Below are 13,673 nucleotides of genomic sequence, written 5' to 3' on the forward strand. Positions count from 1 at the left end.
GAAGGATCAGAAATTTGAAATCGTAAATACGTTCGTAATGCTATTGGAAAAAAGTTTGGGAGCTTTAAGAAATGGCTTTGGGGTCGTTCTATTAGGAATTTATTTCTCATTTAAAAAAAGAGGAAATTGTAAATTCTGTAGTTAATAAATAGCTACAAAATTAGTTGATTTAAATAAATGTGAAACAAGATTTATAAAATTTATACGTTTATGTGTAAGATATTAACCGAAATTTATGTAAATAATAAAAACAATTTATTACATACTGGTAAGAAACTAGCAATCTGGGGGGGGGGTAAATTATGTGTTTACTTCCCATTTTTAGCGTCGAAAAAATTATGAATGAAAGTTATTCAAATATTTCATGTCTTGCCTTTAATAGCCCCTCCTGCTGTTGGTGCTATCATGATCGGTATTGTAATTGGTGGAATTCTTGTATGGAAGTTCAAACCCTCAGTTAAAACCTTGACGGCAGCTATGGTATTAACTGAAGTAATAGCTACAGTCGGTTACCTTCTACTCATGATTCCCAAATGCCAGGAAGTTGAGATGTTCAATTCTGGATTCAACGAAAAAGGGTAAGACACAATTATGTGCTTTATTAACTGTAAATTTTTAGGAAAGTCTTGTTTTGTACAAAATTTGTTTCCTATTACCTCCTTGTACGAAGTAAAGAAAGTATTGTAATCACGAAAAATTCAGGGTACCGTATTTCAAAGAAAATTGAATGCAATTAAACGCTGTTTTTGAGTAACATCTGTACATAAGGACAGAATGAGGGACTCTTTTTCCCCAAACGAATTATAAAACTGATTTAAAATGGATTCAGAATAAATTTTTTTGTAACGTCTGTACGTAAGTACGTATGTATATATCTCGCATTATTCAAAAATAGTAGCCTCAGAACGTTGAAAGTTTGTATATATGACTGCTATAACGTGTAGTTGTGCACCTTCCTTTTTGGTAGCAATCGGCCGCACCATATATATATATATATATATATATATATATATATATATATATATATATATATATATATATATATATATATACATCATATATACATATATATGGTGTTTATAAAGTCCCGGACCCATTTTGATGTTTAATAACTCATAAAATAATAAACATAGATTAAAATTAATAACATAAATGGTTAGATAGACTCAAAAAGTTTCATGACCTTTGTCAATGAACTTCCACGTGTGCCCCCTTCGTCGCACGGAGAATATCAAGTCGATATTCAATTTCACGCCAGGTACCGGCAAGCATGTCAGCATCCACATAGGCTATTACGGTTGTAATTCAGGCTTTTAGGTCATCCATGTTCACCACTCTCCTCCTGTAAACGTTGTCCTTTACAAATCCCCAATGGAAAAAGTCCAGCGGCGTTATATCAGGTGATCTGGGCGGCCAAGGAATTGGAGCTCCTCTCCCAATCCATCTTCCTGTAAAATGGTCATTCAAAGAACTACGAACGATGGTATCCCAATGAGGTGGTGCACCATCTTGTTGCAAAACGTCATGTGGCTGAAGCTCTTCTAGTTGTAGAAATACGAAGTTTTCCAACATTTCTAAGTATACGACTGATGAGACCGTCTTTTCTGTAAAAAGAAAAGGCCCAATGACTCGGTCGTGCATTAGTCCACACCGCACATTAACCTTTGGGAAATCCCTTTGTGCCTCACGGATTTCATGGGGGTTTTCAGATCCCCATATGCGCACATTATGGCACATTAAAAGAGAGAAAATGCAATTAATAAGCAGACGATATATAGAAAAGTACAGATATTTAGACTGAAAATGAAAATATATACGTTATTCCATCAATAAATGCCATGAGTTTGTTTATATCTTCATTATTTTATGAGTTATTAAACATCAAAATGGATCCGGGACTTTATAAACACAATTCAATCAAGATCTTGATAAATTTATCATCTTAGTTAGTAATAAATCCAATTTACCTACTACTACTTTTTCTTGAATGGAAAACATGCACTGATTAAAGAACTTCAACATTTACTTTTCAAGACACCTTCTTTCAACTCTCTACACAAAAGAAACGACTCTATGATCTCATCAAAAAACTGCAAGATAATTTTATCATTACTAAAATTGACAAAGCTAGCAACAATTTTAGTGTTATTTGAAAAAAGTTTTACTTCGACCTTCTGCACAAAGAACTAAATAGTAATGGCACTTACGAAAAAATTACCACCAACACCAAAATTCTTATCAATAAATTTAACGCACTACATAAAAGACTTAAGATACATCCACGGAACTATAATAACAGATTTACTAATCTCTATGCCCTTCCAAAATTTCATAAGCCTCCCATTAAATTCAGGTTCATTGCCAATAGTACCAAAAGTTATCTTAAAGAAATAGATTATCTTTTTGCAAAAAAAACTTCATTTAATACGTGACTTGATTAATAACTATGATTTTCAAGATCTGCATTGCAACTGGATGATTTCAAGTAACGAACTCGTAATTAAGACAATTATTTCAATTCAAATAGACCATATACAATGCTACGATTTCGAAAACCTTTATACTACCTTACCACTTGAAGAAATTTATACCAGCTTACTTGCTCTACCAGATATAATTCCACAGATTTCGACAATAATTAATAACGAAAAATGGCAACTTTATCTTACGAGCGTGCTTTTCAATAATTTTATTCTCTTTAACAATAGCATCTTCAAACAAATTCAAGGAATCCCAAATGGGCGGAAATTTTTCGAGCGCTGTGTGCGAATTATTCCTTTTCACAAGAGAATTGACCTTTGTCCGTTCACTAAACAAAGAACATAAATTTTACCAACACATATATCGTTACATTGATGATATCATAGCCTTTAACAACCATAACAAAATAGAAGCAGCTAATATCTACCCAACTAGCTTAAAACTAAATAAAACAAATACGGTGCAAAATAATGTAGTATATCTTGACCTAAATATTATTGATTACAATTTTATTAAAGTCTACGACAAGAGGAGAGAATTCCCTTTTTCTACACTAAAGTTAACCAACTGGAATTCTAATATTTTCAAAAGAATCATCATTAACACAATTTTTTCACAGCTACTTAGAATAAAAAAATATGTAATACTACAGAACACTTACAAGAAGAAATACTTTACTTCGTCACAATTTTGAAAAATAACCAAATTCCTCATAAAATAATTAAAAGCTGGCATTAGCCTTACCAATTTTTAGATAATTTGTTTTGGATAATGAAATTTTATGCTTAAAGCCCATGGGAAGGTATAAAGTGGATGGCTGATTCAGATTATCTAATGTAAAAATTGTATAAATGTACAGATTATTCTCCTACATACATTTTCTTTCCTCCAAAGATTTTGGCACTATACTTTAATACTATTATGTAATAGTTTTAAATTACTTAGAAGGCCAAACTCTACTTTTATTAACAAATCGAGCCTTTTCATTTTTCATAGTAGCTTGACCGCCTTCTAGCTTGAAGAACGACGACATTTATTAACAAATGACTTTTTTCCAATTTACTCTTTCTTTTGTGGTCAAAAATAAGTAATTTTAGCTGAATTAGCCATTTTCACTTATTTTTTAACAGTTTTGTTCTTCTAACAACTTGACTGACGCCATTTGGAGTTCTTTCCGAGTCTTTTCTCGTCTGTTACACCCTCTATAAAAAAGGAGGGGGGACAAGAATTCCCGCCAAACTACAATCTCAGCCCATCGGCCTATACAGATTTTATTGTTTAGCCCAACTACGTCACTAGAGGATAAGGAAGGTTGGTTTGGGCACGGAGGGGTTTTGCATCCTTTTCCAAAAAATTTTTCGGATGCAAAGGACGGCACCTCTCAGGTCAATTTATTCGTTTCTATTGTCTATGTTTTTTGGTCCTAATAAGACCCTGCGACGTTTGTTTTCTTACAAATTTAATTGCATTTTTATTTGTTTACAGCACCATTCTCTTTATAAAAGTTCCATCTTCTTTAAGGTTTAAAGGACCAGCCCGTACGTTGTTGTAATTTTTGACTAAAAGCAGACCGCTATTTATTTCATTTTATTTTGATTTTGATTTTAATTTTACATTGCTCGGAGTTGCAATTGCTTTTGACACCCTAATGTGTATTTCAGCGGACGCTTCGGAAAAAAGGAACAGAGCAGTGAAGCTCCAAAAAAAGGATTTATTCCAAATAAGATATATTCGGGAATACTAATGTTCTTTTATAAAAATTTTTTCGCATTAAACAAGAGCTTCAATGGTCTGTTTCGGCGAAACGCGTAATGGTATTATTTAACCTAGTTCGACAATCAGTTTTTTTCCCTTGAAAAACCAACTGAAAGTACGAGTGGGTTAATTTACCATTTTCCGCTATATAATTATTGTATTTTGTTTTGTTGCAATTTGTGTCTTCATTTTAATTTTAATTTTTTACTTTTTATGAATTGGCATTTTTTCAATCTATGTTTTTTATATGTACTTTCCTTATATATTTTTTTCCGTCGATCTATTTTTCATGTGAGTTAACTTTTCACATATCACAACGGTCAGATTAATTTTTCCGTGCATTAGCAAGTCTTCCAGCATTAATTTTGGCAGTTTTTTCGCGTGTTTACAATTTTTTTCCAGTTTTTCCAGACAAATTTCTTCTTAGTTTTTATTTTTGTAATACTGCGTTAAAATATTTCGTGGAGCTACAGCTCCTGGTAACTTTTTAGCAAGATCGCTGCAATGTTTCTACCTACTACTATTATTTCATATCTTTTTGCATCATTATGCGCAAAAATTTTTAAGACCAAATAGGTCTTACGTCCAATTACTTGTTAGCTTTACATTTTCTTTTTCAATTAATATACATGTATTTTTATATACATGTACTCTTTTACTCGGCTCGGTGAGCTCAAGTTTCTTATTCTCATATGTTGGTGTACTTGCATTTTTTTGCTTTAGAAATGATTGAATGATGTTGTTATTATCTTCTGGTTAAGGTTTTTATGTCTTTAGTTCATCTTAATGCAGTAGTTGTAGAATTATCAACAATTTAAAAGTTGTTCAATTGCGGCTAAGTATATTTTTTTTACCATAGCTGCCATATTTGTTTGCATTTGAAGTTTAACAGAAGAATGAATTAAGTCAATTTCTGCATTTTAAGCGTCTTTTTGCCGAGTGAGACCAAAAGTAAACTTTCAGGTTTGTTCACCGAAAATTCTATCTCTCGTTGGCTGAATTGCTTGTTTTTGCGTAAAAACTCTAAGTTTAATTGTAAAAATTGTTTTTTTTTTTAACTGTATTTGATGTTTTATATTTTTCTGTATTTTACAATTTTTAATGAAGATATTTGATGTTTTATATATTTTTGCCTTGCCACGAAGTGGTAATAGAATGAATTGAATGAGAACTCTAATGAAATTCGTGGAAATAAGTTTAAATGAAATGCAACAAAAATGCGTGTAATTTAATATTCTGTACAATAAAGTCATTTGGTTTCCGCATCAGATTTGTTAATAAAACGAATTATACAAAAAATAATTTGATGATCTTTTAACGTCCTAGCCAACTACACCCAGTATCCTTTACGTTAAATATTTTTATGCTTTGGTTTATTTGATTACGACAAAGTACTTGGGGGCTATCTGGCTGAAAGGAGGGATGCCTACGTGGAGAATTTACTAAAGGATACAGACTACTCTATACGTCACATCTGAAAACCCCGAAAACACCCTTGCAGTCAGCCCGTTCGAAAGATTCGAAGCTCGAACCGAACTACTAGTGTTCAGCGACGTCACCGCTCGGACGCTGGTGGAGAAAAAATATTTTCATGACGTGTGGGATTTCTTCATATTTCCCTACTGTTGTTCTTTTTGATCGTACATTTCTCAAACTCAAAATTCATATATTTTCAAAATTAATGATTGCTGAGCATTTTAGCGTAATTAGCTTTAGTGTATAAAATTTTCGAATTAAATAAAACATCGTAATTCCTTTTTTAACACCTCTATTTCCAAAACTTGCGTGACGTGTCCTTCATTCCCTATACATTCAAAATTCCATGTTATTAAATTTTTTGAAAATTGTTTGCTGTTATTTTCATTTCCCATTGATATGAAAAACTAAATAATTTTAAGGGAAAAAAACCTTTTTTCTGTTAAAGTTTTTATACCGAACACTTTACCTAGACACTTTAATTTAGAAAACAAGAAAGATGTTAAGCTTATAATGCTTTAAAATAAAGAAGTAAAACAAGCAGTACAGATTTCTATACTGTGAAGCAAACATATTATTGCGTGCGTACGGGTTCGTAACAGACTGAATGCGCACAGAACCGATTGTAGATTGATAATATGTATTTTACAAAAAGGAACTTTTTAGAGTTCTGGAACTCTCCAAAAAAATACTCATGCAGCTCTTCTCAGTGTATCAATGCAAAATCAGTAGTTAAACTTCAAACTACCAAGAACGTTAAACACAACGTAATGCAAAGCACATCTAAAAAGGCGAAGCTGCTGCGGGGATCTCTCAATATTCCGAACTGATATGCTGAGCTAAACAACTACCGAGAAACTGATGTTGTATTCGGTCTCTCCGAGAAATCTCTAGAACCTTCCACTTCTTGAAATTACTGGAAGGCATATGAGGGCCGGATATAGTTACAGTTTACAGGATACGGTTATAGTCTACTTGTAGGAATCTATTACAATTATTCAATTACTGTACCAGTTACAGTCATACAGGGACCTTACCAAATGTCGCCAAATGGTCGCCAAGTTTGGCGACTTTTGGCCATTTCTATCCAAATTTAGCGACAAAAATTAGTCACCAAAGCTATCGCTAACACAAACACAGTGAGGCAAACACGTTTCTCAAAATACAGCAAGATCTTGAGCGCTAAAATAATTTTTACTTTTAAAAGTGACTGACTTCCACATCGTTGATGTTCAGTAAGAATTAGTGATATAGAAATTAACAAGAAACACGCCACTTTTGCTAAATGATGTAGCTTATTTTGGAATAATTGTGTCGCATTTTTCGTTAAAGGATTTCAACAAAAAAATTTTACGAAGTTTACTTTCAGTAATTCTGAACTTAAATATCTTGAAGAGTCTCAGACTTCTGGGAAGCACACACTAAGTCAAGACTTTAAAGACACAAATTATCACTATGTCTCGTAAGAAGGGTGTAAAAGGCCCTTTTATTGAGAAATCAAACAGTTGAACAGAAGGCACTGTTTGTGCTTACCAGCCAGCTAGCATTTTATGGCATAACTCAGAAGTAATGAGTTCCAAATTTAGTCATAATTTAGCCAAGCCAAAGGCTGCACAAACATGATTAACACGCAAGTTAGCTGAAATCTATGCCTGCATGACAAGCGCTACTGGAAAGAATAAAGCAACGCCAAAGATAGACTGCTATTGCAGAATTTCAACTACGAACGTAACCTTCAGCAGGCGGAACACGTACTGTCTAAGCTAAGCAAAACCTTCGTTTAAATACTATTCCTTTCTACCTCATTTGAATATGCGCGAACTAAAATTAGCATTCTGGAAGGAAAGCATAAAGAGATAAATGACATTATAGGTAATAAACATAAAATAATTTCTTAGATAAAATAAATAAATTCCTTTTAATCTAAATACATTAAAATAATATCAATAAAAGTGAACGTTAAATATGATTACCATTCTAGGCTTAACTTGCAGTATGTCTACGGATTTTGAGAAGCAAGTGTCTAGACACATAAGAGATATAGTAAACATATGGTTGTAAAATGCCCAGCTGCGGTAAAATAGCTTCCCCGCAAAGCTAGTTTAGGATTGCCATAAAATGGCAAGGAAATGCAGAGGTGCCAGATTTGGCACGAAATTGCCCATTTGGCGACAAAATTGTTGATTTATCATAGACGGAGCCAGAATATTCTATAAGAAATTCTTACCGGTTTCCCCAGAATGTTTTTGAAGCCTGTCAAAAACTGCCCATACGCGGAGTAGCAGTGTATCTTGAGTTTATCGTGGAGAGTGTCTTGAGTATATTCAGTAGTAGTGTCATGAGCTCCGAGAGCGATCAACCGAGTCGGGAGCTGTACTTTAGTGCTTTGCCGTCAAGCTGCCTTTACCGTACAGCCTCATAGCCTGAAGACTGTGTTGCTGATTGTTTGAGCGCGTTTATCGTAGCTTTTCGACAGCTATAAACGTGTCTTGATTCTTCATTAAGTGTTGTCATCAATCATTCCAAACCCACGAACGCGTAGAACTCAAGAAGATTTTTTATTTTTTAATTAAATGCCAAACATTAATAAATACTATTAATTCTTAGCTATTATTTGAGGAATTGTTAATATTTAATGAGACTTTTTTTAGTTTTTCTGTTTCTTACCCTAATTTCCATTTAAAATGATTTGTGAAAATATATATTTATTTACAAAATGAAGTTACATGCACTGAGGTTTTCCAAGTGTTTTAATTTGAAAGCAAGTATTGTCACTTTTTCGTTTATTTTTTGTGAATATATTTTAACATTCTTTGCTATTAAGTAATAATTATTGATAATTTTTAAACCATCTAAAACATTGTTTTATCTGGTAAAATCAATTCTACTTTATATTTCAGTTTTATATTAGAAAACACCTGCAATTATAATTGTAATTGCTCAACAAGAGAATTCACCCCTATCTGCGCTCCAGATGGAAAAACAACTTTCTTCTCCCCATGCTACGCTGGATGCAGTCTGCCTAAAAATGGAGATAAGGTAAAAATTCTTTTGCTATGAAATCTGAATATTTTTTTTAATTTTAGAAATGTGAATACATGAATACGAACAGCAATGGGAAATTTGACTTTCAAGTGAAAATTATTGTATTCACAGAAGTTTTATGGGTTGGTGGATTTGGTGTAATTGACAATAAAACTTGATGAAGTATCAAAACGCAATTGATTCTCCAGTATTATACAGTAGATTTCCAAAAACACGTTTACAGTCGTCGAAAATTACGATAAACACTCTGAAACAGTCAGCAACATAGCCTTCAGGCTACAACTGTGATGACAGCTTCACGGCGAAGCACTAAAGTACAGCTCCCGACTCGGTTTGGTCGCTCTTAAACTAATCTCTTAACCCTACTACTGTGCTACTGAACTCAAGATATTCTTCTATTCCTCGTACAGGCAAGTTATATATAGCTTTTGACCTGCCTTCGAAAACATTCTCGGGAAAACCGGTAAGAATTCTTTCTAGAATGTTCTCGCTCCGTCCATGGCATATCGCCAATTTTGTTGCCAAATCTGTCAACCCTGCTTTCCCTTGCCAGTTTGTGGCAACCCTAACCCCGCTTTGCGAGGAATATATCTTACCACAGCTAGGCATTTCATAAGAATATATATTTTAGGGATTTTGTAGAAGCGGTCTTTTGCAGAACCATATTAAAATGTTATCCTGTGAATTATTTATTAATTTTTATGACTTAAATCTTTTTACTATGAAGCGTTTAATGTTACGATAAGATAATTCGTCAAATAATGTGTTGTGAATATATAATGTAAAGGATTACATTGCACACTGGTGAAGCTGAAAGCACAATAGTAAAGACGTAGAATTACATAAACAGATAAAAAGAAAAAACCTACTTATTATTATCATTTCGATGTAGTAAGTGCTAACATTCTAGAATAAATATTCTTATAGTATATACAGTAAGTAATAAGTTCTAGAACTTAATAGAATCCAGGTACATATTTAATATTTATAAAGCTTTGGGCTTGGACTTTAACGCGAACCAATGACCTACTAAACGCCGTCATAATTCAGAATTTCTATCCCTTAAACTACTGCCATTTGTAAGTAGCTATAAGTAGACTGCTTCGAGGATAATTTATGTCAGAGTGATTAATAAGCAGGCGTTATTCACAAACGAGCGCAATCTAAGAGGGTGATTACTTCATAAGAGTAGGTTTATTTTATTGCCATTATCATTATTCAGACATGCAGTGTAAACCGTAAACAATAAAATTAAAAATATCTCGTGGATACTACATGACTTCCTTATACGGCCTATTAAATGATACACATACTTGGCTGCACTTCATTTAAACTTATTTCCTCGAAATTCATTAGAGATATATTTCTCATTTAAATCAATTCAGTTCTCACTTCTCGGCAAGGCAAAAGTACATAAAAACTCAAAACATATTCATTAAAACTTGCAAAATACACAAAACGTAAAACACCAAAATGCAGTTAAAACAGTTGAAGAGCCACTTTTACAATTAAAATTTAAGTTTCTTAGGGAAAACAAGCAATTCGGACTATGGGCAAGATGACAAAACTCGGTGTGAAAAACTGAAAGTTAACCTTTGGTCCCACAGGGCAAAAAGACTCTGAAGTTGGTGCACAGTCGACTTAATTCACTATCCTGCTAAGAGTTTCAAATGTAAACAAATAATTACCCCATTAGGCCTAGTGCCACTTTTACTTTTAAACTGTTGATAATTCTATCGCATGCATATTAATTAAGGGCATAAAATCTTAACCGGAACATAAGAACAACGTGATTCAATCACTTTTAAAGCAAAAAACGCACAGTTTACCAACATATAAGAATAAAAATAGAGACTGAGCTCACTGAGTCACAGAGTGGGAATATATATTTATATACCTATATGGTAATACCTTCTTACAAAAGACATCTAAGAAACTACTTAAAAGGACAGCACGTTTAATTACATTTAAAATATTTACATTTTAAACAAATTTCAATACATTTTTATTTACGTCTTTATCGTCGTCGTTCTTTTAATTTGAATGAGTTTTTACTTATCTAGTGTATACGAGCCAGTTTCCCTTAGAAAGTCCTCCACGAAGGTATCCCTCCTCTTAGGCAGATAGCCCTCGAGGCTTTGCCATAATTACACACACACACACACATTTTACTTATCTAGTTGCCAACTAGCAAAACGGAAAAAACAAAAATTAAAAGAAATATACGATGAGCAATCTGTACGCCATCTGGTATTCAACACTGGCATTACATCATTCGGCCGTCCTGCACTCGTTTGGTTCTCCAGGCGACGCTGCAAGTACAAAGAAAATATAAAAGCAAAACAAGAAAAATAATAAATTAAAGGTTAAATGTTTTTTGGAGTCCTGATCGTCTTTCAATTTCAAGAGTGATAAAATGAGCAAACATCGTTTTCAAGCTTCATCTGCCATAGAAACAGTAGTTAACGTCTTTAACTGCAGTTTCTTCGTCTTTAGGCATCTTCTCGTTCTTCTTCAGGCGTCTTTCTTTTTTCTTTTCGTCGTTAAGCGTCTTTCCTTTCGTCTAAGCTTCATCTGCCATAGAAACAGTAGTTAACGTCTTTAACAGCAGTTTCTTCGTCTTTAGGCATCTTTTCGGTCTTCTTCAGGCGCCTTTCTTTTCGTCTTAAGAGCGTCATCCCCATTTTTTTTTTTTTTTTAATTTTTTATTTTTCGCCTTCATTTCGAACATTATCATCTATTTCATTTTTATCTCCGCCATCCTCACCCTCTAAGTCACTTTCGCTTTCACATTCTTCTAAAATTACATTATTTTTAAGCAATTCTAAATTATTCAGATAAGAAACAATTAAGGTTGCTAAGTCATCTTGTTTGCCAGAGCTATCAATACATGAAACATTGGCCTGTACGCCATCTGGTATTCAACACTGGCACTACATATACTATATATATATATATATATATACCCACTCCAACAAATGATATAAATACATATATATATATATATATATTATACGTTTGGTGCTGCTGATTGCAACGAAAAAGAGTGCTGCACAACTTTATGTTATAGCAGTTCTCATATAGAAAACTTCAACGTCTTTCGATTATTCATTTTTGAGTTATGCGAGATACGAACGTACAGATGTTACGAAAAAATCTATTCTGAATTCATTTTAAATCCATTTAAAATCTGTTTTGTAAAAAAAAAAAAAAAAAGAGTCCTCTATTCTGTCGGTACGTACAGATGTTACTCAGAAACATCGTTCAAATGGATCTGGCAGCGGTCAAAACGGTTATTTTCATTGAAATTATGATACCCGAAATTTTCTCAACTACAATACTTCCTTTAGTTCGTACAAGAAAGTAAAACTGTTTACATATAAAAGTTAAATGAGACAGGAATCAGAGCAGTTATTGCATTTAAATTCTTTCTTAAAGTATTGAAATTCACACAGTAATTGCACAAAGTGCAATCGCATATAGTTAAATTGTGACATTAACTCATATGTTTATATTATTTAATCCCACTCTCATTAACAAACGATCTGTTGCTTTTAAAGTGAAGATGAAGAGAAAATTTCGTATACTTGTGAAGGACATACGCAACAATTGTAGTCTCCTATGCATTAAGTGAAAATAATTGCATACACTTACATATGACCTTAGCATCCTCGGTGAAAACTTTCATAATTATTGTATATTGTTTTGTATTTTGCAATGTTTTGTTCTATCATTATATAGAGGAACCTTACATTAGATTAACTCTTGAACTTATATTTGATGAGCTCAAGCGAGAAGTGTGAAGGGCAACTACCCATGCTTAACCAGTGTCTTTAATACTATATGCAACTTTTGAGGAAATCAGCACTCCTACAGCGTTTTAATAAAGCAACTGTTTCTCTCCACAAAGGGCGTAAAGGAGAAAGAATAGTACATACATAATTACGCTATACACTGACAGAAATAAAAATGAGCATTTATTATTGTTCACAGTAAGTGTGATATTCATGGTCTTGATAAGAATATCCTATTGTAAACGATTATTTTACTACGAGGAAGGCCTACTGGCCTGGCTTGAGGAAAGCCTTGTCGTAAATACTACAAGTGACAGGTTAGAGCAGGTTTAGACACCCAGACAGCTTACAAGGACTATTCGGACATCGTTTAGAATCCGCAACTATACAATGCAAGAGCTCGCGCCCCCGGAGAGCTGCGTTGAGAGTTTAATAGAAAATTTTAATTGTACATGGCTATACAAGGCCAGGGTATAAGACAATAATTTCATACAAGATACAATATTCTGTTACACCGATTTTGTACATAGATAACGCTTTTGTACTGATACTGTGCACTGATATTTAAAAAATTCACACGGATATTACGTTGATATTTAGGAACTTAATATTGATTTTACTCTGAGACATATATCCTATAATAAAGTCCTCAATGTTGCCGCATTTATAAACACAAATTTCCACGTGCGTTTTATTCGCACATAGGTTTAGACGTTGAGAATGCACTAATAAAAAACATGTATTATACACTGATGTATACGTAGTTGCATATACATAATCATAGTACGCAGAATTTTACAACGGAATTCAAGCGTTTTATATGAAATTATAAGGTATTTCTCCCACCTTCTTAGCATGCCTTCGTAGTGTAGTGGTCAGCACGCTGGACGAGTATTCCAGAGGTCCGTCGTTTGATTCGCGGAGAGGGCGTTGTTCATTCTTCATCTCTCCTGCTTCGAAATAATCTAATGTCTCTACAAACTTACCATGGTACATAAAAAAATTCTGCACTAGTGCTTATATTTAAATATCCGTATATGAACCTTTGTTGCTTTTGATCGGCACTTAGACACTAAGGATATACTTATGCGTAAAATTCTGTTTGACACTGTTGCGCACATT

General features: G+C 33.3%; 1 protein-coding gene across 1 annotated transcript in view; it reads left to right on the top strand.

Annotated features, from left to right (window-relative positions):
- The window catches only part of LOC118189266 (solute carrier organic anion transporter family member 74D-like), a 78,301-nt gene that overhangs the window by 31,596 nt on the left and 33,032 nt on the right, over positions 1–13,673 (top strand). The window contains exons 5-6 of the mRNA XM_085823320.1: positions 383–578; positions 8,613–8,751. Coding sequence (XP_085679446.1) covers positions 383–578; positions 8,613–8,751 — 335 coding nt within the window. The remainder of the gene's footprint in view (positions 1–382; positions 579–8,612; positions 8,752–13,673) is intronic.

Source organism: Stegodyphus dumicola, chromosome 9 (assembly GCF_044657685.1).
Source record: "Stegodyphus dumicola isolate Sdum_Otavi_A_Nest chromosome 9, ASM4465768v1".
NCBI classification, from domain to species: domain Eukaryota; kingdom Metazoa; phylum Arthropoda; class Arachnida; order Araneae; family Eresidae; genus Stegodyphus; species Stegodyphus dumicola.